The 24,904-nt window shown below is 42.2% G+C and overlaps 1 protein-coding gene across 2 annotated transcripts; it reads right to left on the bottom strand.

Annotated features, from left to right (window-relative positions):
• Positions 1–8,314: 8,314 nt before the first annotated feature.
• LOC109779455 (cytoplasmic tRNA 2-thiolation protein 2) lies at positions 8,315–11,242 on the bottom strand. 2 transcript variants are annotated; one of them, XM_020338077.4, is made up of 8 exons: positions 10,848–11,242; positions 10,380–10,728; positions 10,162–10,248; positions 9,946–10,067; positions 9,790–9,868; positions 9,224–9,618; positions 8,892–8,972; positions 8,315–8,772 (listed from the first exon to the last, which is right to left on the bottom strand). In XM_020338077.4, exons 1-7 carry the CDS (start codon positions 11,153–11,155, stop codon positions 8,924–8,926), a joined length of 1,389 nt encoding a protein of 462 aa, XP_020193666.1. In that variant the 5' UTR covers positions 11,156–11,242; the 3' UTR covers positions 8,315–8,772; positions 8,892–8,923. The 2 variants fall into 2 exon arrangements, with proteins under 2 accessions (XP_020193666.1, XP_020193667.1); XM_020338078.4 differs by having other exon boundaries at positions 8,910–8,972; positions 10,848–11,201.
• Positions 11,243–24,904: the final 13,662 nt, after the last annotated feature.

Here is a 24,904-nt window from a genome sequence, read left to right as displayed (position 1 = left end):
ACATGACCGAGACGTTCTCCGGTCAATAACCAACAGCGGGATCTGGATACCCATGTTGGCTCCCACATGTTCCACGATGATCTCATCGGATGAACCACGATGTCGGGGATTCAATCAATCCCGTATACAATTCCCTTTGTCTATCGGTATGCTACTTGCCCGAGATTCGATCGTCGGTATCCCGATACCTTGTTCAATCTCGTTACCGGCAAGTCTCTTTACTCGTTTCGTAACTCACATCATCCCGTGATCAACTCCTTGGTCACACTGTGCACATTATGATGATGTCCTACCGAGTGGGCCCAGAGATACCTCTCCGTTTATACGGAGTGACAAATCTCAGTCTCGATTCGTGCCAACCCAACAGACACTTTCGGAGATACCTGTAGTGCACCTTTATAGCCACCCAGTTACGTTGTGACATTTGGTACACCCAAAGCATTCCTACGGTATCCGGGAGTTGCACAATCTCATGGTCTAAGGAAATGATACTTGACATTAGAAAAGCTCTGAGCAAACGAACTACACGATCTTGTGCTAGGCTTTAGGATTGGGTCTTGTCCATCACATCATTCTCCTAATGATGTGATCCCGTTATCAACGACATCCAATGTCCATGGTCAGGAAACCGTAACCATCTATTGATCAACGAGCTAGTCAACTAGAGGCTTACTAGGGACATGGTGTTGTCTATGTATCCACACATGTATCTGAGTTTCCTATCAATACAATTCTAGCATGGATAATAAATGATTATCATGAACAAGGAAATATAATAATAACCTATTTATTATTGCCTCTAGGGCATATTTCCAACAATATGTTCGCTAAAAAGTAGCCTTAAAGAGGGAAAGGTGAAACTACCGTCCACAAAAAATGTCTTTTTTCCTTTCTTTTGATCTATATTGTGTTTTCATTTGAATTTTTGTAGTGTGATTCATGAAAGCCTATGCATGCGCGTGCGCACACACACACACAAGCACATTTTTAATGATTTTTTGGTGATTTTACCATGTGTTGGTGAAAGAGCAATTAATCGACTAGAGAGGGGTGAATGGGAGATTTTTTTTATCAAATCGTTGGGAAAAAAACTATTTCCTTGAAGAATCGACGAGCTAAACAGAACAAAAGAAATTACTTGTTGAAGAAAAATTACTACTAGCATGCAATCAGTACTGAGGCAAAGTCATCAGAACAAAAGATATCATGCATACTAAGTAATAGTAGATCAACTAGATGAACAAAAAACATACACACTTCAAAATATCGAGATTGAAGACAAAAATTAACATACCAAAGAACACTGAAATAGCAAAGTCTCCAGAGAAAGTATTCAGAGAGGGAGGAAGTGAATTCTTCACAACATGCTAGTGCGTAATGTAAAGGAGTGAAGAATGTGGAACCAATAGCTCGGTGAAGAAAATCGATTTATTGGACCAGATCAAGTTGTTGTGACAACTCTACATCTAGTTTTCGAGAGGGTGAGATTTATCTTAAAATACTAAGTCTTCACACTATTATCCTTGAGCTAAGATCACTTTCACCTCGCCCCAATCACTCGTGGTAGATCTCCAAACCTTCACATACTTGTTCCTCTGCAATTCACAACGACTCTTAGAAGCTCTGAACAGACGCCCAACCATCCGGAAGATCACAGTCTTCAAGAGTAACAAGTCTTTGATTCACTTAGAACAGATTCTTCAATGCTCAATCACTTTGGCTTTTGGGTACTAGGGGTTTTCCGCACTAGGATTCTCTCAAATGCTTCAGAAGGATGGGTAGCTCAAATGACACTTGCGGCAAATTATCACAGATCAACCAACAAAGTTATGGTGGAGGAGGGGGTTGGTATATATAGCGGGGGTCACAACCTGAGATCTCGAAGTGACCATTGGACGGGACGGGCCCGTCACCTAGTTGTCACCAGCGAGGCAACAATCAAAATTTTAAACTCTCAATTTCCTTAGGGTAGGAGAAACAAATTGTTGGTTTCCTAACTCCTCAGTGAGGACTTTGACTACTGCGGCCGAAAGAATATCATCTCAGACACGGACGAAAAAAAACTGCACTGCAAGAGATTTCCAAAGTTCTCGAAATAATCAACAGGATTGGGGACACTTCAAAAACACTAACTTCGTATACCTTGACCCCCCCCCCCCTTAACAGTATGGTTTCCCTATGACTGAATGAAGAATAAAAAGAACTATGAAAAAGACTAATGACGCGTTTGGTTCCGGCCAGGTAACATATTCGATTTCTCGTATCGGGAAGTGTTGCTTCCATTTATTTTTACGCAATCTGTGATTTGTTTGGTTTGTGCCATCGCACTTCGATCTCTAGTAACGTCAGATTCCGGCGATTTCAATTTTGTGAAATGTTGTATCGGAAAGCACGGCTATGGAAATAATCGTGGGCGAAACAAACGATGGCTTCCGTTTTCTGAAATCGCTGCAATCGAAAACCCCGGATTTTCTCCGAAACAAACGCGTCGTAAGTCTTCACGATCCAGTTCTTTGCCTAATTATTCAAGGATGGCACACCGAATCTTCAATGTTTCTCCACATTTTTAGGGGTCACTTACAATGGTTAAAACAAATCTTTAGAGACTTTCACTTGTGTATACTCACAAAAACATTAGTCCCTTAACCACTTTTGTCATCAATACTGCAAACCACAAAGGGGCACTAGATGCACTTATAGTTAGTAGCATGGTATCATCACAAACATAGTAGAACTTCTCTCCATAAATACTTCACATTTTCCCCAAGGAATGTTTTCGTAACTCCCTATAAATTGCATCATCTATTTTCTTTTTGGAACAACGATCTAGATTTATAGAATAAATAGATACATTAACATAGATAAAACAAACTGGGCCAAACGCAAATAAAGAGAAAACTGATAAATCCCAATGTTATATAAAGGTTTGTTTTAGTGTATCTATAACACTAGCTTTTGCCTATGTGTGTTTGCTTGATGACAAAAATTACAAAAGAACAAGCTTGACAACTTGGATTGACCTCAAAGCTGTTGAGGTTCTATGTTAACCACCCACGCCAAGGGTGTGAACGTAAGATTATTAAACATAATGCGACTGACACACTCTTTGAAAAGATATCTAAGCCCCTGGTTAGGTCTAACCGAGTGATCTATAGATACATAGTCCCAATAAATGGAATATATGGAGGTGAGCTCCTCCTCCCCCGAATCAAAAAGGGGAAAGGTGTTGGCGCCATTTATGTTCCTGGAGTTTTGGGTTATTTGAGTCAGAGGAAAATCACACTATAAAGAGGGTTGAGGTGGTGTTGAAGTTGGTGGATCATGAAAAACATACACATGTAGCCACCACAAAAATACAAGCACTAAGCCTACACAAAGAAAACCCTAATATTTCCCTCTATGCAGCTCTCCAGATAGGCTGGAGGCAAAGACCAAAACTCCAGGTTTGATTTTCGAGATCTTGGTTTTGCTATTGTATGCCTCAGAGTTGAAACCTCGATCTCTAGATTTTATCTTCGGGTTTGGGTGTTTCACCTCTGGTCACCCCAAATCTCCATGTTGTGAATGCTGAAACTCCATGTTTGGTTGTTTCAGTGAATAACAGTTGAAAATGGTGGCGGAGCTATAAAAACCACTCCTTCTTCTACCTCCAGCTCTGGTTTCTGGATATGAGTTGCATCCCATTGTTGATCTTTAAAAAGCTTGCTTCCTCCCTCTCCCACCAACCAAACTTGCACAAACTGTAGGAAATCAAAGGAGGTCTACTATATCCACTATTTGTCTCGAGCCAAAATCATGATCTCCTACTTGCGCTTCACCGAATGTGTTACTTGGAGTTGTGGGGACTCCTAGGTGATAGGAGTCCATTCCAGAACTTCCAACATTATGAAAGGCTCTGGGAAGCGTTTGTGAAGGTTTGATGGTCACTTCAAAGCCAAACACTAGGGATTGAGCTCCTACTTGGTGTGGCATTTTCAAGGAGAAGTTGTCACTTGTGATTGTTTACCTTGATGTTTATCCTGCTTCGTATCAAGAGAACCTACTTATACACAAAACCTAAAAAGTTACCCCCTCCGTCCCATAATGTAAGAGGATTTTTGACACTACACTAGTATCAAAAAACGTCTTACATTTGGGTAGTGTCAAAATACGTCTTACATTTTGGGATGAAGTGAGTAAATATTTGTGGTCACCTACCCCGCCCGCTTTCTCCCCCGGTTCTAGTTGACCATCTTGATTCTTCAGTCACCCGCAAATAAAAATCTTGATTCTTCACTCCTCTTAATATAGACTGTTGAACTACTGCTTTATCGTTGCCCTTTTACGAAAGAAATCCGAGAGCACAAAAGGATGAGCTTGGAAAAATGCTACCAAAACAAGCTCAACATAAGTGATCCCACCAACGCGGCCATGACCATCCGCCAAATCAAGCCTTTGGTTCACGTACTGGACCAAAATACCACAGGCTCCATGGCATAATCCGTGATAATCACACCAATACTACGATGAAGATGTGAGATCTTACTCAGTGTGAGATCACCTCCATCATCGTGACGTCATTGCCTATTAGCTTGTGCTTACATTACTAAATAGCATTTTGGCCCACGTATTATCAGTTGTGATTGCATTGGTACGTCTGATTTGGCAGAAAGGGGCAAGAAAAGGAAGGAATAATAAACGGTTTGGTTCATAATGTGGCTTTCTCTATCCACAAACTCCATCTGACAACCAAAGCAGGCTTGCGCCAAAGTTTTCCACACAAGAAATTATATAAGATGGTAGGGAAACCCTAGAACCGAATAAAGATCTCAAAGAGGCAGGCTGCAGACTACACATTAAAAAACTGGATAATGGATATGTTGACAGTGTAATCTCAACCACCTCCCAGCATCATCTCCCCAGAAAATCCTTAATCCAGCCAACAGAAAACGCTGCATTTCTTCTGCAGAATGTACCGAGGGATGAGACAAAACACCTGGCCTGGCCGCTAATCCTCGCGGGGCCAGGGCCCCAAATCCACCAGGGAAAACGTAGCCATATGCGAATTAGCAGACATAATACGGACACGCCATGGCATCTACTCAAGAATCATGGAGCTAATCTATAGCATCTTGTCAACGTAATACTTCCAGTGCCTACTGACACATCCATAATGTATCTCAACACCTTCTCTTTTCTTAGTTTGATGTATCTCAACACTTGACAGATCAAAATGACGGCAATATTTCCTTTACTCAAAATGCCATGGAATTTAATCTCTCTATTGATATAGGAATTTGAAAACTTAATCATATGAGAAAAAAATTCAGTCTCTCCATTTCGTTGGTTCCATAGGGGCCTGCAATACCTGCACAATATATGTGCTTCTGCTCGCAAACTAGGACAAACTGTCGGCATCCAGGAGCAGGTTGCATAACCACATGTATATTTGACAGCCACGACATATACAAATGACATAAACATACGTGTTGAAGGCTACGTGAACAAGAGCGCACGATTCAAGGGCCGATGTTTTGGAGCACCGCAACAGTGCCAGTCCTGCACGCATCGTCCGTCCCCATTCACATACCTAGATCCAGTTTAATTTACTACCATTTGCTACACATTTGAATATATACGCGAAGGGAAGATGCCAAGATTTGGCCTCAACTCACTAAGATCAAGGAGCGTTGGACCACCACCTCAGTAGCTGCCCATGGATGATCCAGACAAAAGGTCGCGCCTGAAAACGATGGAGAGACGGATCATACATACATATTCCAGTATGAACTCCAAGCTTCCAGATGCAGCAGCAAGAACACATCATTCATTCTTGTTTGAGCAGCAGCAGTGGCTAAAATGAGGGCTTGGCGGTGTCGATCTACCTACTGTGACCGACGGACGGACGGTCCTTGGCAGGCCGGCACGCCGCATTGAAGGCTGTACAAGCCCGCCCGGCCTTGCGTCCAACAACCTCTGCCATGGACAAGCGTTGTACACGGTACAGGCCCGTCCTTGCTGCCTTTGAGCCGAGGGTTTCTCTTGGACGCGCCATTATGGATTGCGAGCCAGCCGGCCAGCAGGTATGTGTCACAGATCAAACAAACCCAGGACACGTCATATCATGGTTTGCTTGCTGCAGGACCCTGCATGCATGCATGTATGCGTAAACCCAGCCTTGAATTCAGGTTCCCCAGTCCCAAGGAGAGAGAAGATAAGAAAAGAGGCCAGCTGTGATGAGCTCTAGTGAGTAGTAGTATTGCAGCACTCAAGAAATCAATGGACTAATTAGTGTTGACATGGCTCTTGTTGATCTTTCAAATTAGTGGGCAAACCTACTGCATATCAGATGATAATTTAGGCAACTAGTAGCAAGTAAACTAGGGGGCGAGAGATGTGGGTTTTCTAGGTTGGTGCCCCCACTTTGATGAAGCAAAGGCTTGAGAAACTATGCAGATGCTATCTACCATGCGACTTGAATATCCCTGACCACTCAGCAATGTTTTTCTTTGACCAAATGCCTCAAGCGTTTCCACAAGGACGGTAAAGGAAAAAAAAATAGTGTGGCCTAGGTTTGGTCATGTCAATGTCACACACAATTTCAATGAGAACAGAGGACTGTGCATGCCAATCACTAGGGGACACCAGGGCCCTTTGCTTGTGAGAGTGAAGTAAGCAAAAGTGTGTGCATTAGGGAGAAAATCTTGTCCACTAACTAGGCTCTACTAGAGTGTGCCAAACCTGGGGCATGCTAGTGGTAGCATTAGCTCTGCTTAGGCTTTTCGAGTCACCAAAACACAGGGGATGTTATTTTAGTAGTATGACCTTATGATATGAACCTAAGCAGGAAAGGCAACATACATTTGGTAGCCCTATTTACCTTTTTCATTTTAGGCCTATTTGGGGGGTCGGCCTTGCTGTCCAAACAACAAACAATGGCTTCTGAATCACCCAAGGAGAAAGCCTCTCCTGTTTCTAGTACACATAGTAGTACCATCGCATTGTCAATGGACAAGAATGCCTCGAAGGACAGTGATTGGATGGCTCAGGACAGATGTTGTGCCACCACCCACGCTACAAAGATTTCAAAGCATGCGTTCCAAACCATTTTGAGTGGCCACCACAACTATTACCAACTACTCCCTCCGTCCCATAATATAAGAGCATTTTTGACAGTACACTAGTGTACAAAACATTTTTATATTATGGGACGGAGGGAGTAATGTTCAGTTTGCGGGTCCTGAATGTTCATCTTTTTTCTTTCTGAAACAGAGGCAAAGTTTTGCCTCATTCATACAAAAACACAGCTGCAGAGAAAAACAAATAATGAAAGATCTATTACGCCGTTTGGTAAGTAAGATCGAACCTATATGATTATCCTCTCACACTTCACTGGAATGAAATCATGTACTCCCTCTGATCCGAATTAAATGACGCAGCCTCTATACAATGTCGGATCCGGATAGGAGGGGGTAACATAACTTCTGGTCCTTTGCGGAAATTTTCGCTGGTTCCTGACTCAGTCAACATCCTGCTACTACTGCAAACATTTTGAAAATTAGACAGCAAGAGGGCATCAGCATCAATCAACATTCATAAGCCCTGCTGCAACCATAAAAAATGAAAGGCGTGTAGGCCCTTGGGAACTTTAGGTGTGCACTTGTCTTGCCATCATCATCATCACTGATGAAAAGCCGGATAAATCCTTGCACGTAGGTTAGGATTACCAGGCAGGCTTTATGCCAACCCAATCAGGTTAAAGTGGCTAACCCAAAAGGTTAATCTTTTACAAAGTTTTAACCTAATGATAAGATAGCTTCCCAATGTTTGACTGGTAATAAGGGTTCAGCAGCACCAAGAACGAGCACATGCACATCCATGCAAGCATGGGATGCACCTATCTTTATTTTGTTTCACGATAGATTTTTCTAATTTTTTTGGAAAAGAGAATCTATTATAATACACACACTTGTAGTGTGTATACTGGTCAGTAGAAGAGACAATGCGCCTAAGTGCAAAAGAAAATGACAGTCAAAGAACTGTAGAGAAGGACTTAACTGTCTCGGAAAGCAAATGTGCAGGAGTAACATGATAATGTAGTAAACATATGCTGATAAGATAGTTATACAGATCATAGTGCATGAGGGACCACTGTTTTGTAGTGGCCTTGCCATTTGTTTGCCGCAATTTCTAATATTGTTTGCGATAGGTGATGTGTATGCATGTTCGGCATTTTCAATTCGTAACAGACTCTGTATTCCTTCAATTTTACTACGAAATTATTAAGCCAATATGCAACATTTTTCTGTAAACAGTTAATTCTGAAAGTATCCTATCAATGCAACGGTGTAATAGATTATAATCAAGAGAGGTACAAAAGTTTATACAGCACATAGTTGTTGTAAACCCATTTGGTAAATTCATCTGATTACAATCTTGCAGGCAAATAGTTGGTACAGTAGATGAGACCAATCAGAATACTGTAATCACATGGAAGTTGGGAACCTGCAGCTACCCAAAGTCAGCTGTCTGAGATCAGTGCAAAACTGCTGGCAAGTGATGGTTTCCTTTATCACTCTACAAGTTTCAGACATGTTTTAACTTGAGGGAGGACTTACAGGTACACCAGAAAATTAAATAAAAATATATAGTGCAGGGTAATTCTAAGAATATGGCAGAAGTCTGAAAAAACCAGTGCCTTACTAGATGCAAACACTGTTATCCCAAGCAAGTTTGGTTTATGTCATGATTTGTGAGGCCCAACTAGGAAGGAATCTCTGTAGGCTTCTGGCACTACAAACAAAACAATCCAAGCATATGTGTCAGTATAAAACCAGTAACCGGATGTTAAAGTATGCAGAGTAAACTGTGACTGCAAAAAATTAAATCATCAGTCAAAGATTCTTTCTTACAGTAAGTTTGGGACTCACTCAATGAACAAGTGTCAGTTCCCATCATCATCGTCTTCAAGAAGATAGTCTTCTATTTGATCTCTGGAACAAAAGTTATCAATAGCTCACTGAATCAGTGCACTATCAAAATGAACAAGAAAATAATACACGGCCAAATCAATGGAGTAACTGCACATAAAGAAACAAGTGGGCACATTCAATTAAACATTATCCTAACAAAGAAGTTGTAACATCCAAAGGTTCAGTGTTTTGATTTGCTTAACTACTGATAACATGCACTGTAGCTATAAAGACAATGAAGCAGCTCATTGGGATAAAGACATCAGCCTCACCTTAGCGAGCTATGGCTGGCAGATGCAGTATCTGCTCTCTCAGTCCAGAACCTTGGTATTAGTGAAAAGAAATGGTCATACAGGTCTCTACCTCCTGGTAGAATCTGGAAATGACAGCTTTGACAGCAATAAGCAGTATACAGATCAATTTTCTTCTGAGACTTGCGCCTTGTGCTTTCAAAATTCTGGAGTTCTGATTCACTGAATGGACTTCGACATATCAGGCAGAGAACCTCAGAGGAAGCAGACTCATCGCTATCAACATCCTGGAACTTGGGACGCAGCCGCGACGGCAGGAAATCATGATAGCCATTTGCTGAGAACTTGTTAAAAGGGAATGGCTTAAGTTTTTGTGCAGTTCTTACAATAGTATGCTCACGAGAAGGATTCTCCTCCTGTCAATGGAAATTAATCACCTGTAAGATTACGACTTGCGCTTGCTGCAAGCAATTAATGAAAGCAATCACTGAACAAGAATATAATTAGATCTTCAGCTCAGTTTGGTGCCAGTGAACTCAACATTATATGTAAGTCCAGTGCGCCATGCAAGGAACGAACTTACTTACCCTTAGTCGTGCAACAAAAGATGCGACTAAGCCATTGATGCCACTGCAAGGCCTATCAAGAAGTTCCTGTGTCTTTAAACTAACCACATAACCAGTTAGAATAAACGGTATCAGGAGTACAATTCAACAAAAGAAAAATGTGAATGCTTATCTTACCTATCAAATTCACAGAGCAGGCTAAGCTCTTGGGCCAGGCAATCACGAAGTGGAAGAACGACAGGCACTTCCCACCGTGTATCAACATATTGGATATCAGCTGGTAAGGAATAACCTTGGCCCTGGATATAATTAGCAATTCCTCTAAGTTTCTCATGTTCTCTTTTACTATCAACAGGCGAACAAATCATAAAGGAAAGGACATCTGCTATATACCTTTACTGTTGCAGATAGCACATGACATGCTATTGTAGAAGCACATGATCCCAGCATGATCTTTGTGTACCCATTTTCCAGTGCAATCTGAAGAACGTATCAAATGTAATGGTAAATCTGACTTTAATCACCGAATGGAAAACATCACACAACATCATGTAGATTAAATGAAAATTTGCAATTGAAGCATGCACAATCACAGATGAAAAAAAAAGAACCTTCTGCAACGAAAGCATGCGCAAGCACTGAAGAAGATCCTCCCTCCCAGTGTCATCAGTAATCATGCCAACTAGCTCCCTCAGCCTGCCTTTGCCGTCTTTTGATTCCGACGAGAACACATAATCAAGAGAGGCAATGTGCATTGCTTTATCTCCCGGCAACAAACTCGACACAAGTGACTTAATATCTTCAGTTGCCTGCTCAACTTCACATTCGGGCTTCGACAACAAAACACTCTCGTCAACGAACGCCGCCCCGACATTGAAGACGGGTAGGGCTTGCGAATTGCTGGCGTCCCAGCTTTCGATTGCCTTGGACCGCATCTCATGTATGAATTGCAGAGCCACCCTAGAGCACACGCATCAACAATTCATTTCAACGGATTGTAACAAAAAGTGCGCAAAGTAAGCAACGCTGAGCAGTACAAAAAATTAGGAATCACCAAGGAAAAAGTGGGGAAAGTGAACCTGGAGGCGGGGCCGCCGGAGAAGGCGACGAGGACGGAGTCGGTTGGCCGAACCATGGCGTTGCTTGTGACGGCGAGCTTGAACTTCCCGAACAGCTGGGCGCGCAAGCACTCTCCGCACAGACCGACGCCTCCGGCAACCACGACGACGGCGCCGCCGCCGCACTTGCCGCAGGAGGCGGCGGCACCGGATATGGACAGACGGCCCAGAATCCCCTCCGGAGCATCCTCTACGGATGACGAGGTGGAGGAGGAGCAGTGGGTCCCGCAGCCGGCGCCGCCGCAGGAGGAGGACGAGGCGGCGGCCATGCTGGGATGGACAGGCGCACAGGTCAGGGTTTCGGATCTTTTTTTTCCTTCTCCTTTTTAGTTGGTGCATTATGTGGGCTCCGTTTTGGGCTTAGTTGGGCTGAATCTGCTACTCCCTCCGATCCAAAATTTAAATAAAACCACACAGTTATTTTGGATTGGAGGGTTTCTCGTGCCGTCGTCGCCGCCGTCATCTGAGAAATTTTGGTCCCCTCGCATTCAGCTGTCATCTTGGGCTGAGAGGTTGGGGAACCTCGGATTTTCAAGATCTCTATGTTCTTCGTCGTGATCATCATAGTTCTGTGAGAATAAACTTCCTCTCGTTCTTTTGGCAGTGCCATGAGGTTAGAGAGTTTGTTGTCCTTGCAGGTTCGATTATTCGGATATGATGAGTTTATGTTGCTGGTTTGATTCTTTGTGGAGGTGAAATCTTTTAACGACACCATGGTGAAGATATATAGTGATTCGACGGCCTGTACCTGCAGGGGATCATCCCCGGCCCTACGTTCATCGATCAAGGCTTCCCATCTTTTTAGATGGGCAACTCAAGGCGCTTTCAAAAACCATTATTGGTAATGTTCGTGCGGGTGAAAGAGTGACAACATCGTTGCTCTAGTCTAGTTGCAACCTCTTTACTGAAGTCTTTGGAGTATTTTTTTGAGCAGAGATTGCTACCGCAAAGATGGTGTTTACAAGAGATTTCATTGTAACTCTTAGTAATATGAGTTGCTTTGTATTTTATTGGATCTTAGGTCCAAATCAGTGTACCCGTAATTGTTATGAGTATCAATAAAGTTACAAAAGTTACAGGTGTTTCCCAAAAAAATATTGGATTGGAGGGTTCGCTCAAAAAATGGATCGGAGGGAGTAGTATTTTTCACCAACTAGATGATACCCCGAACGTTGTTGCGGGAATATTTTGCAACATATTTCAGTGTGATTCGTTGCATGAAACATGAATATTTGAAGTAATACTATAAAAAACTAAAATGAAAATACATATAATTTATTATGTTTGATTACTATATAGTTGTAAAATGTTTATTAAATATGAATAGCATAATAGACTGAAAATTCTCATGTATTTTGTATGTTTGGATGAGTCTTTTTCCATGCATGTTTCATGATGAAGTGTCATGCTTGCAAATTGAGACATATGGTAGTGGGGGTGGGCCTTTTCTCATGCATGTTGTGAGATGATGTGGCATGCTTGCATGTTGAGAGAAATAGTTAGTGGGGGCTAGCTACTTAGATATAGAAGATGAGCTGAAAACCCACATGAAGGATCAATGCGTGTTTGATTTTTTTCATACGTAAATTACGGCCGGTGCTATGGAAGCCCCTATTCGCCGGTATGTGCGATGATGGAGTGCACCTGCTCGGAGAGCTCAAACAATGTTCAATAATTTAAACAAAGTTCATGAAATTTAAACAATGTTCTGAGTTTTGAAAAATGCTGACAGATTCAAAAACTATTCACAAAGTCAACAAATATTCATGAATTTATAAAATGTGCATTAATTCTGAAAGGATCGGTATGGTCAACGAGAGGGGGGGGGGGGGGTTGAATAGGCGACTAACAATTTTTAACCTCTTTACAAATGTTAGTCTTTACAACAAAGATATGTTACTAGATATGCAATTAGGTGGACAACCTATATTGACAAGCAACACAACAACAAGTGCAAGCACAAGGTAAAACACACAATACAAACTTGCACAAAGAGAAGGTACAAAGTAACCGCAAGTAGAGTGGATGGAGACGAGGATGTGTTTTCGAAGTTCCCTCAGCGGAAGGTACGTCTCCGGGTTTTTTTTTACCGTGAAACAGTAGGAAAGACTCCTACTGTGTGAATATATTAATAAAAAGATGGGACAATGTACAAGTTACAGTTAAATGAATAAAATACAAAAGAGCACCTGACCCTTTTGGGGCAGGGGGGTCTAGCAAGAAGAGAGCAAGACTAGTGTAGGGAGTTTACAAGTGCAAGCACGAGAGGCCTATGCGCCTCTTTTACTCTGTGCTGAAGGAGTTCAAAGTCTCTATTGAACCTATTGGGCCAGGATTGCAAGGTAGGATCAATCGATCTGAATTGTTTATTATTCCTTTCTTTTCATAAGCTCCAAGCCGCAACAAGGAATTACTCCAAGAACATCGGCGAGGAATGCTTGCTCTTCTGATCTTAGACAGCATGTAAACCGCTAGAGAAAGGTTCCCAATCCAGACCAAGCGCCGCCCAGCATTGGCGGCTGAAGGTGAACGCAAATATCATGTGATCCACCGTTTCTTCGATATTGAGTCCACATAGAAGGCAGTTATGATCGTCTCCAATATTATAGTGTCTCCTTTTAAGCATATTTTGAGTGTTGAGCCTGTTATTGAAGAGTAACCATCCGAAACTTTCATTTTCATTGTACATTTCGATTTCCAAATCCACACAAAAACTTGGTGCGTTTGGACCTCACGGAAGAAAACACGATAATAGTCCGTGGATTTGACCAGACAGTTCTTGATTTTCTAAACAGATTTGGCGCTTCAAGCGGGGCGCTCCTTTTGCGTGCATTTGGCGAAAGGGATGCTCCTTGGTGCCCACGCGCTAACCCTGGTGGGCCGGCCCATGTAGGCGAGATTGGCTGCATTTATTTCCTCCGTGTTCCCGTGATCGCATATGAATAAAAGAACAATTTTAAAAAAATGAAGAAAATTGTAAAGTCAAATTTGTTCATGAATTTTAAAACAAGGTCATGATTTTGAAAAAAATCATCGAATTTGGAAAAAGATCATAAAAAATGGAAAAGGTTCATGGATTTTGAATAACACTGTTCATTGAATTTGAAAAAAGTTCATCAAATTAGAAAAATTCATCAATTTTTAAAAGTTTCACAAAAATTGAAAAAAATTCATCGATTTGAAAAAAATCATCAATTTCAAAAAATATATATCATATTTTGAAAAAAGTTCATCGAATTTTAAAGAAAGTTCATCGATTTGAAGAAAAAGTTCACGTATTTGCAAACAAATTCATCGAATCAGGAAGAAGAAAAAACAGAAAACAGAAAAGGAAAAAAGAAAAAGAAAGATAAAAGAAGGGAAAAGTGGAAAGTTACCAGATCCCGCTGGTGCCGGGGTAGTTACACCAGCGGTCCTTGATTATGTTGGTCGCTGGTTCGATTCACGTAGAGCGTGCTTCTTCCTGTGATTTAAAACACAGGAAAAAGATATGAGATGGGCCGGCCCAGCACGGGTCCTTCAGACGCCCTGTGATTTAAAAACACAGGAAAAAGATATGAGATGGGCCAGCCCAGCACGGGGCCTTCAGACGCCCTGTGATTTAAAACACAGGAAAAACATATGAGATGGGCCGGACCAGCACGGGGTGCTCTTCAGACGCCAAATAGGTATCGCCCTTCAGGCGTCCGTTAAAGGCATTTTGACATTTATTTTCTATTTCCTGCTAAACTTTTAAAAAAGTTGCCGGGACGAGGTTCGAACTCGAGACATCTTGATTCCCACGGAACAGCAGCAACTACTACGCCAGCTTCATGTTTGTGCCTATTAGCTTCTTCTTTTTTCATTTTATTCTTTCTTCAGTTCACTGTATTGAGAGGTCACTTTTCTTCTTCTTTTTTTCGTTGTTCCTTTTATATTTTCTTTTCTTTATATTTACCTTTTTTTATTTTCATTTTTCAAGTCACGAGCATTTTTTCAGAAAATTAGGAATTTTTTCAAATTCGAAGAAGTTTCTTACATTTTGTAATTTTTTGTCCAAATTTGATGATATTTTTCAAAATTGATGAAATTATTTCATTTTTGTGAACATTTTTTCAAAATCAATGAAATTTTTCCAAATATTATGATTTTTTTAAAAAAATTGATGAACTTTTTTAAGTTTGACGAATTTTTTAAATCTATGAACTTTTTTCAAATTTGATGAAAATTTTAAAATCGATGGACTTTCTTCAAATCAGTGAACTTTTTTTAAGTTTGTGAATATTTTTTCAAAATACATGATCATTTATGAATTCATGATTTTTTTTCATTTTCTTAAGTCAATGGTTGACCTGTTAACTAGTCAACCATGACCGGTCAAACTAGATCGAACGACCAGGCCACTGAATCGCTTGCGCTTCTGCTGTGCCGGGCCACCAACATAGGAGCATGAGCGCTAGTGAGTACTTCGAGCGCCTTGAGCGCCCAATAGGAGCTCCCAAAAGAAGTCTTCATTTATTTATAAAAATGTGCATAATGTTTAAAAAGTGTTCATTGTTTTTCAAATGTGATCCAATTTTAGAAAGTGTTGATGTATTTTTTAAGATAATTGTGTAATTTGAAAAGTGTTTGCACCAATAAAATCATTTTCATGTAAGTTTATGAAGTGTTCACGCATTTTAAAAAGTGTTCATGTAATTTAGAAAATTGTCCACATTTTTAAAAAAAAATTCATTTAATTTTAAAAGTGTTCATGGCTTTAAATTTTCCCTTCTAGTTTTATGAGTGTTCATGTGTATTTTTCAAAAATGCGATTATATTTTCTGTAAAAAAGCAGAAAAAATAGACAAAGAAAAAGAAGCAAGTAGAAAGAAGAAATGAGAAAGGGGAAAAAGAAAAGGGAATCAAAAATAAAAAAATAACCAAAAAAGGGTTAGCAAAAGGGAAAGAAGAAGAAGAAGAAGAAAGAAGGAAATGATTTTTTTTGGAGAAGAATCGAAAGAGAGAAAGAATCAAGAAAACCGAAATCCCGAATGGGTCTTCCCATTTAGGGCGGTGCGTAGGCGATCCATGATCGGTATGGCATTGGTGATTGAAAGAGCATTGTAATTTCCATGTAGTATACACAACAGTTTGGCTTGGCATGGCTGTCACATGGACTTGGAAATTGAGCAACTTGATGTGAAGACATCATTCTTACATGTGGCCTAGAGGAGAAGTATATATATAGTGATGCTATTCATCACCGGGTGCAGAATAAGTTATTCTTCACCTGAGGTAATCTTACGATCACTTCATAATTAAATTACATTTGGAATTCAAATAGTTACATTCCCTTTGATTCACTACGTAAAATTTGGTATAAGAAACTAAAAATATAGGTCATAAGACAAGAAAAATTGGAGTTTATGTATATTTTACACTACGTTTTTACGTTTGTAATTTTACATAACATAAAATATTTTTTATGGTGATTATATATTTTCTTACGGTCTCTTTTTACGTCAGAAATAAGACAAAACTTACGGAACGCAAAATTACAGTGCATTGGTGGTAAAATAGAGGGGGTGAAGAATAACTATTCCTCATCCAGGGTGACGAATAGTATATATATATATATATATATATATATATATATATATATATATATATATATATATATATATATATATATATATATAGGACGGCCATATGGGACACCTAGGTGCCTGGGCACCTTGCCTATAGACCGTTGGATTACATTGAGATGTGTGCATGCGTAACTACTATTAACACTAACGGGTGACCCGTTACCTCTTTTATTAGGAAAAAGTTATTGCTTGATATGGACATTTAATTCCCACATTAGAAGGAGAGAGAAAATCAGTAATTAATGATCCATTAAGGTCATGCATGCTCCATTACGTGCCCTTCTTTCTTTCTTATACGTGCACGTATTTCATTTTCTAGTATGTCTTGAAAATCATTTTCGGATATGTCTTCAATATACGTGTAGTTTTTGTAGAACACACTGTTTATTTTAATTTTTGTTATATTATTTATGGGTATGTCTCTTATATCATTTACGAGTATGTGTTCAAGGCATATACAGTGTATTTTATTTTGGGGTATATTATTTTATGGGTATGCCTTCAAATACCATTTACGAGTTTGTATTCAAAAAAGGTATATTATGTTTAGGTATGTCACAATTAATATTACATCATTTTAATTTTCAGAACACAGTGCGTGTAATTTTTTTAGAACACAGTACGTGTATTTTATATTGGTATATTATTTACGGGTATGTCTCCAATATCATTTACGTGTATGTCTTCAAGACATATATGTGTTTTATTTTTGAGTATATTATTTACGGGTATGTCTCCCATACCAATTACGGGTATGTATTCAAAAAAGTATTATATTTTGGGTATGTCACCGGTTACTGGTATATAATCGCCCAATGATATGAAATTGATAGTACCCAATACAATTACAGATGTGAGAAATTAAGAGTGCTCAATATATTTTTAGGTATGTGCATACTCATCATATTTATAGACAAGTACATACCCTCTCTTGAAAAATATAAGTATATACCCAATAATACATAGGTATTATGCGTTCGCAAAGTGGGTATGATACCTAACTTTTGTCTACGCAAATATGAGGGCATGGTACCAAATCAATTTCAGTATATAGTCGCAAATACATAGCGTACAACTTCTGCATGAAAATGTAATGAGAGAAGGAAAAAAAATAAAAGGAGATGTACTAATTGAGAGAATTTAAAACACTTAATTATATGTCATACATGGAAAGTCTTGCATGCAAATACTAGGAAACAAATCAGAATTTCTAGAAAAGGCACTAACGGGTTGGACCCGATCAAGGTGCCCAGGCACCTAGGTGCCCCAAACATTTTACCTATATATATATATATATATGAAGTAGGCAAAGGTTCATAGTTGCAATCAAGGAGCACTTAGTTTGCAAATTTAAGAAGAGGTTGTATGGCTTGAAGCATGCTCGTCGGCAATGGTACAAGAAGTTTGAGCCTTTTATGTTTATGTTTGTTTAGCATAAAGCACAACCTGATCACTATGACTTATGAAGAGGTACGTCAAGGATGATTGCATTATTCTCTTGCTATATGTTCATGACATGCTAATTGTTGGGAATGGCACAAAGAAGATTGCTCTCCTCGTGAAGGAATTGAGTAAATCGTTTGCCATGAAGGGTTTAGGACCAATGAAACAAATACTTGGCATGATGATTTCTTGTGATAAACGAAGAAGCTGCTTTGGCTCTCACAAGAAAGGTACATCAAGAAGATACTTGAAAGGTTCAATATGAATGATAAAGTATATTAGTTTTGAACAGCGTCCTACAAGCAAGAAGGAGAAAGAAGAAATGTGTAAAGTACCATACCAATCTATTGTAGCGAGAAGATGATAATTTGAAGCCTTTAGGTAGTCCAAAGTTGTGCGAAAACCCGCTACCCATTAGGGTTATGACCTGGAGTCATTTTGAAATTTGCACATGAAGGAAGGGGATGTCTAGCCTCCCATCTAGCAGTAATCAACACAAGTGACGAAATCCGGATAGCTTCCATTGAAGAAGAAGGGAAAACAAAGAGAGAAAGAAAAAGGAGAAAGATTGAAGGAAGAAGCTTGCCATCAAGCAAAGTGATCCCATCACGAAGGTTGTGAAGTTAAGATCCACTACCTTATCTCCTTCAAGCTGCAATTCTACCATCTACAATGAGATTGTTTTAGTCCCTGGCTATTGACCCCAAAATCTTGTTGTTGTCATCCACCATAGTGAAATCTTCATGTATGAGAGTCTCCAGTACTACCTAGAGAAAAACGTGTTATATCTTTTTTTTTAAAACACCCCATATATTAATTAATTCAAAAAAATATTCTTACAATCATTCGTTACAGCATACACCACGCAGGGCGGAACATAATTAAAAAGAATCCCATCGGACCTAGTATCGAAGCTAAACTTAGCAATCTCACCCTATTGGCAATCCGATTTATCTTTGAGATATTAAAATTTTGGATCATCCTGGATATACTCAGAGCCTCATTCATTAGATCAACCAGAGGGGACCTGTCAATCTTCTCATTTGCAAGAAACGAATGTACAAAAGCACAATCAGTCTCTAAGATAATAGAATGGTGAAGCGTGATACCTATATAAAGTCCTGCGAGGCAGGCGCGGAGTTCAGCTTCATTCACACTGGTACACCGATCAATAAAATCCCACGAAGAAACAATAATTTCTCCGGAAGAATTACGAGCCACAACCCCCACACTGGCTGCACTAAGACTCTCCACAAAACTGGCGTCAACATTGATCTTAATATGGTCATTAGGGGAAGGTGTCCACATCACATTATCTTTAAACAGTGTAAAATCATCTACAACACCGCTCACTTTCTCCTTACCTTTGTTGTTAGCATCCATTTGAACAGTGTCGTTATTGGATGTGAAGGTGGCCCAATAGTTGCCCAAAAAAAGTGCAGAGGCATTAACAGATTCTTTCCCCTTTTTAAAAATTAAATCATTTCTTAAATGTCATGCTCGCCGGAAAAGAAACAAGATTTGCTCCCTCTGCTGCACGCTCAATTGAGCCAACAAAATCAACAACCAATCTGGTCCCGAGCACTTGAAGACAACTTCATCCGGAATATTCCATAGCTCTCTCATATTTGATAATAGGGGAAGAACATTTGGATAACTTCAATCCGTGGCTTTTACCCCAACTTGAGATTTTTGCATGTAAAAATACTGGTGTTCCTCTCTGTTGATTTTCTACCGCTCTTCTGCGTGGTTTTGTTTGACACCAAACACCTAAAATATATTAACATAGTGAACTGGTAACATCTGTTATACAACCATATCAATGTAGGTAGAAAATCACAGGCTAACATATTAGAGTATTTATATCCCATGACAACGCACGGGCAATTATCTAATACTTCCTTTGTTCCAAAATAAATGTCATTGATTTAGTACAAGTTATCAGTCACACTTATTGTGATAAAAGGAGCATAAAATAAAAAATGCCTGGTTAATCTCTTCGTGCTTATTTCAAGTTGAAAAACGAAAGCCTACGCCACATCGTGAGAGGCACTGTCACATCTCCCAGCCGACCGTATCGCTGCCGGAGATCCTCCACCGCCTCCTCCCTGCCAGCGTAACCTTGAGCCGACCGACCTCCCTTCCATGGCTCGGCGCCGTTTAGTTTAGCATACACGAACCCCCGTCCAGCCGCCGGCTGTCTCATCCACCGCCGCCCAACTTTCCAAGATGCATGGTTCCCTCACTCGTCCAACATATGCGTGTTACACGAGAACAACAATTTCCCAGACCTGAATTCTTGAAGGTTACAATAACCCAATTAAAGAAGTGAATCACCGTTTAGCCAACAATATTTTTCTGCAGGGAACCATTTAGCCAACATTCACGGGCATGACGACAGTGTTAAGCTTGAATATTCCCGGCAATCCCATACGAGCAGCACACTACACGAGAAGGGGTATGGCGTCGGTTTCTTTACGCCGCCAGGATGAGTTTGTTAATTTGTTTCACCGTCCTTGTGCCCCCTCTTTCCAGTCCAACCTCATCAGGGAAGAAAAAATGGTGACACGTATCGCTATCGACAACCACTCCACTTTGCTCTGTCGATTGAGCATTTTGTAAACAAAAAAGCAGAAACATGCATGCACAAAAGATCGTTGGAACAAGAAACAATGCTTATACAAAACGAGCCAATTCATCCTCGTGTCCTAGATTGATTTGTTCGATCGCTACATCAGACGATGGACGGCGAGGCCGAACGTGTGGTGTCCTTGACGCCGGCAACCACGGCATCCACGGCGACGACGCTGGAGCTGGACAGGCGCTTCGGCTCCGGATCGTTCTCCGAGGCAACGGCAGCGGCAACCGCCTCGGCGGTGACGCTGGACAGCTTGACCGCCTCGCCCTCGGCCGACGAGCGCTTGAGGAACTCGATGCACTCCTCGACGGCCTCGTTCCTTATGGAGTCGTCCCGGCGGCACGTCACGGCCCCGGCAGCACCGGCGCGTGGCGAGGAGGTCCTGCTGCTGCTGCTGCGCTGCACCGAGGCCTTGGACACCGCGGTGAGCATGATGAGGCGGAGCACGACGTCACGGATGCGCTCGAGCAGCGACACCGACGCGGCCGGCCGCGCCGTGGACGCGCGGCACCTGCCCCTCGCCAGCCGCGGCATGCACGCCGCGCTCGCCGCCCTCGCAGCCTTGCTCTTCATGCTGTACGTGCGTGCGTAGCTAGCTACTGTCCGATCGATCGAGTTACAGGACTTGCGGTGAGTGGAGTGGTTTGCTGGTGACTGTGCCGGGATACCGGGGCGTAGCTGGCTATAGGTCTATATATAGGGTCGTCTAGTAGCTGCGTGTAGTACAAGCGTATATTTGCTTGTCTAAATTACTGGTTAATAAGTATGGGTATGTGTGTCTCTTGCTCTGGCCGAGGTTAAGCTAACATGGCTTGGCTCTAGTTTAATAAGCGTCTAAGCAAATGGAAGAAAGCCACAGGAAGCAGACCAGATTGGGTGTACGTGGTCATTTGGTCATTTGGTCCGTCCAGTATGTGTTGAACGTGAGCTCGCTATACGACAGGTTATCGGCGGGAGTTTGCCGGCCGGCGTTTCAGCAGGTTTGGAGCGCCACGATGACACTAAAATCTAATCAAAATTTTCCTTTGACAGCTCGTTAAAAGCAAACTCCTGTCGAGCCATCGGATTTTGAAGCGCCACGGGCAAGGTTTTTGTGCAGTTGCAGTGAACCATCTGCTTCTTCTGGCCTGTCATAGTGGTTTTTATTTAGCAGCGCATGCCATAGTTTTTGTGCAGTTGTTTTCCGAAGTTTTTTTTAGAAAAGGAGGTCATCCCCGCCCCCCCCCCCCCCCCCCCCCCCCGGCTCTCGCGTCGCCCCTCGTGGGCGACCGAAACCCTAGCGCCTCGAACCCTCCTCCCCCCTCTCCCCCTCCCCGCCGCCGCCCGAGGACTCCGCCGGCCCTGCTGTGCGGCCTCCCATGAAGGTGGCGTCGAGGCTCTGCTGCCCTGCCTCGTCGCAGGGGGCTCCGGAAGCCGGGGCAACGGCCCCGGGTGGAGATGGCGGCGCGGATCTCACCGGTGGATGGCGTCGAGGGAGCTGGCCGTTCCTTCCGGCCGTGTAGGCAGCGGTAGGGCGGCGGAGGTCCTCCGTGGCTGCGGGATGCTCCGGTGGTTCCACCGGATCTGGATCCTGGCCTCCTCCCCTTGCTTCAGCTCGCTCGGCCAGATCTGGCTTTTGGGCGTGGGGTGGCGGGAGCTCTGGAACGGGGGAAACCCCTGGTCTACTTCGGGTTGACCTCGACAGCGTCAGCGCTGCTGCGCAGGTCCCCTCCTGAGGGCGCGTCGAGCTTTCAATCTCGTCACCTCTCTTCCTCCCCCGCGTTCCCAGGTGAAAGCCTTGGCCTTTTGGGCCGGACGGCGGCGGCGTTCCAACGTCGTGTTCCTCCTTGGAGGCGTCGTCCTAGGGATGGGCGGAGGTTACGGCTGTGGCGTTTGGTGGATGGTGGTGGCGGCGGTGCGCTGCTTTCTAGGCCGCCGGTGATGTGGGAGGCGATTGGCTGGCCGCAATCCTTCAGCGGTTCTTGTTCGGTACCATCGTGGGCTGTTGGCTGGTGTTCGGCGTCCTCATGTAGTGGCATGGTATGGACGTAGGGGAGACGCTTTCTCCTCTCCAACATTGGCCCCTTTGGGTCGATGACAGAGCCGAGTTTCTCTCCATGCGATTCAGCCTCTCCCGTTCACTTTCGTTGGCGTCTCTGGTTGGCCTCTGCTCTGCCATTCTTGCCGCGGTGGGCGCTCTGGCGGCTTGACTGTGGTTTCTTAGTGTAAGCGATGGCGTTTGCAGCTTTGCTATGTGTAGCTCCTGGTTTCAAGCGTGATTTGCCTGCGATATTTCAGTTTTTGGTCAAGTTTTGGCCTTTGTAATCAGCTCCTTTGTATCCTAGCCGGTTGATGGCTTCATTAATCTGAAGTCGGGCTCCATGCCTTTTCTCTAAAAAGGTCATCCCCGGCCTCTGCATCAAAATGATGCATACGACCATATTATAATAAGCAAATAGTTCCACAAAGTCTCCTAGTCTCAGACAAAAAAAATGCTCATACCGAGCTGGAAATAAAGAAAGCAGGATAGCCACAAGCGGCAGTATAAAAGAAGATAGGAAACTAATCGCCTATCCTATTACATGACCGCCGTCCAAACCGGTTGAAAATAGCCCGTGCTACCGTCTCCCAATGGATAGACCCAGTAACCATACGCTCCCTGGCATCCATCAGAGTGAGTAGCGACCACATACAGATCAGCATAGTGGCCCGAAAGATAACCTGCAAGAAATGAACATTTGTTGCTCTGTTAAAAACCATATCATTCCTGTAGTTTCATATAGCCCATAATAAAGCACATACGCCTACACGGATGTGTCTCGCTGTTTCTATGTCAACTCCATTTAGCCACGTCCCAAACAACGTGTTGATACTAGTAGGAGGAGCAATGTTAAACGCTATATGGATAGACCGCCATAAAACTTTGGCCATCGGGCAATCAAGAAAGAGGTGTTTGATAGATTCATCATGATTACAGAAGCTACATCTTCGAGATCCGGTCCAGTTGTGTTTTTGCCAAGTTGTTCTTAGTGAGAATTACTTGTTTGTGGACAAACCACATAAACACTTTAATCCGTAAGGGCACTTTGACCTTCCAAATATGCAAAGATTGAGGGAGGGAAACCGAATTGATTAAATCCAAATACATGGATTTCACTGAAAACACTCCATTCTTGGTTAGTTTCCAGTGTACCTGATCTGGCTGTTGAGAACGGTGGACATCCATCAATCTTCTCACAAGATGGAGCCACGCTTCCCAACGGTTTCCCGCTAGCGTCCTTCTGAATTGAATGTTTAGAAGGTTTGACCGTAATACTGGTGCAACATATGCATCTCTACGCTGAACAATATTATAGAGAGAAGGATATTGGATAGCGAGAGGCGTCTCCCCTAGCCACGTATCCTCCCATAATCTCGTGGAATTACCATTACCAACGATAAACTTTGGCCTATTGAAAAAGGCTAATTTCACTCTCATTAGTCCTTTCCAAAAAGGCGAATCAGTTGGTCTGACCGTCACCTGTGCTAAGGTCTTAGTGTTAAGGTACTTATTACGCAGAATGTGGGCCCATGTGGCATGGGTCTCTATAGATAACTTATACAGCCACTTGCTGAGTAAGCATATATTCTTCACCTCTAGATTTTCATTTCCAAGACCACCTTGGTCTTTTGGCCTACAAATGACATCCCATATAGCGTGTTGGTATTTTCGTTTTAACTCGTCACTCTGCCAAAAGAAATGCGATCGATAGAAGTCCAATCTTTTCCGTACCCCTACTGGGATCTCAAAGAAGGACAGTAGAAACATTGGCACACTCGTGAGCACCGAACTAATGAGAATTAGTCGGCCTCCGTATGACATGAGCTTGCCCTTCCAGCAACTTAGTTTCTTTTCAATCGATCTTCAATGCACTTCCATTCTTTGTTAGAGAGCTTGCGATGGTGAATCGGTATGCCCAGGTATGTGAAAGGCAACGAGCCTATCCCACAACCAAACAGTTGTTTGTAGGTTCTTGTTCGTCTTCAGCTCTCCCAAAGCAGAACAATTCACTTTTATGGAAGTTAATCTTTAACCCCGACAACTGCTCAAATAAGCATAACACAAGCTTCATATTTCTTGCTTTCGCCAGATCATCCTCCATGGAGATGATAGTATCATCTGCGTACTGTAGAATAGACAGTCCACCATCCACTAGATGTGGAACAAGCCCACCTACATGGCCATTCTCTTTAGCTCTTCCTATCAGAATTTTCAACATGTCTACCACTATGTTGAACAAGATAGGTGACATCGGGTCTCCCTGTCTTAAACCCTTGTGTGTCTGCAAATAGTGACCTATATCATCATT

Source organism: Aegilops tauschii, chromosome 5 (assembly GCF_002575655.3).
Source record: "Aegilops tauschii subsp. strangulata cultivar AL8/78 chromosome 5, Aet v6.0, whole genome shotgun sequence".
Classification (NCBI taxonomy): Eukaryota; Viridiplantae; Streptophyta; class Magnoliopsida; order Poales; family Poaceae; genus Aegilops; species Aegilops tauschii.
The sequence above is the reverse complement of the archived record's forward strand: the minus strand, read 5'-3'. Positions and strand labels throughout refer to the sequence as shown.

What these genes read in the sequence shown, in the direction of transcription:
- LOC109779455 (XM_020338077.4), bottom strand. Translation starts at nt 11,155, where the DNA reads ATGGCCGCCGCCTCGTCCTCCTCCTGCGGCGGCGCCGGCTGCGGGACC. An exon ending in GCATGCTTTCGTTGCAGAAG is followed by an intron (nt 10,249 to 10,379) that starts GTTCTTTTTTTT and finishes TACGTTCTTCAG; the next exon opens with ATTGCACTGGAAAATGGGTA. An exon ending in GCCAGCCATAGCTCGCTAAG is followed by an intron (nt 8,973 to 9,223) that starts GTGAGGCTGATG and finishes CTTTTGTTCCAG; the next exon opens with AGATCAAATAGAAGACTATC.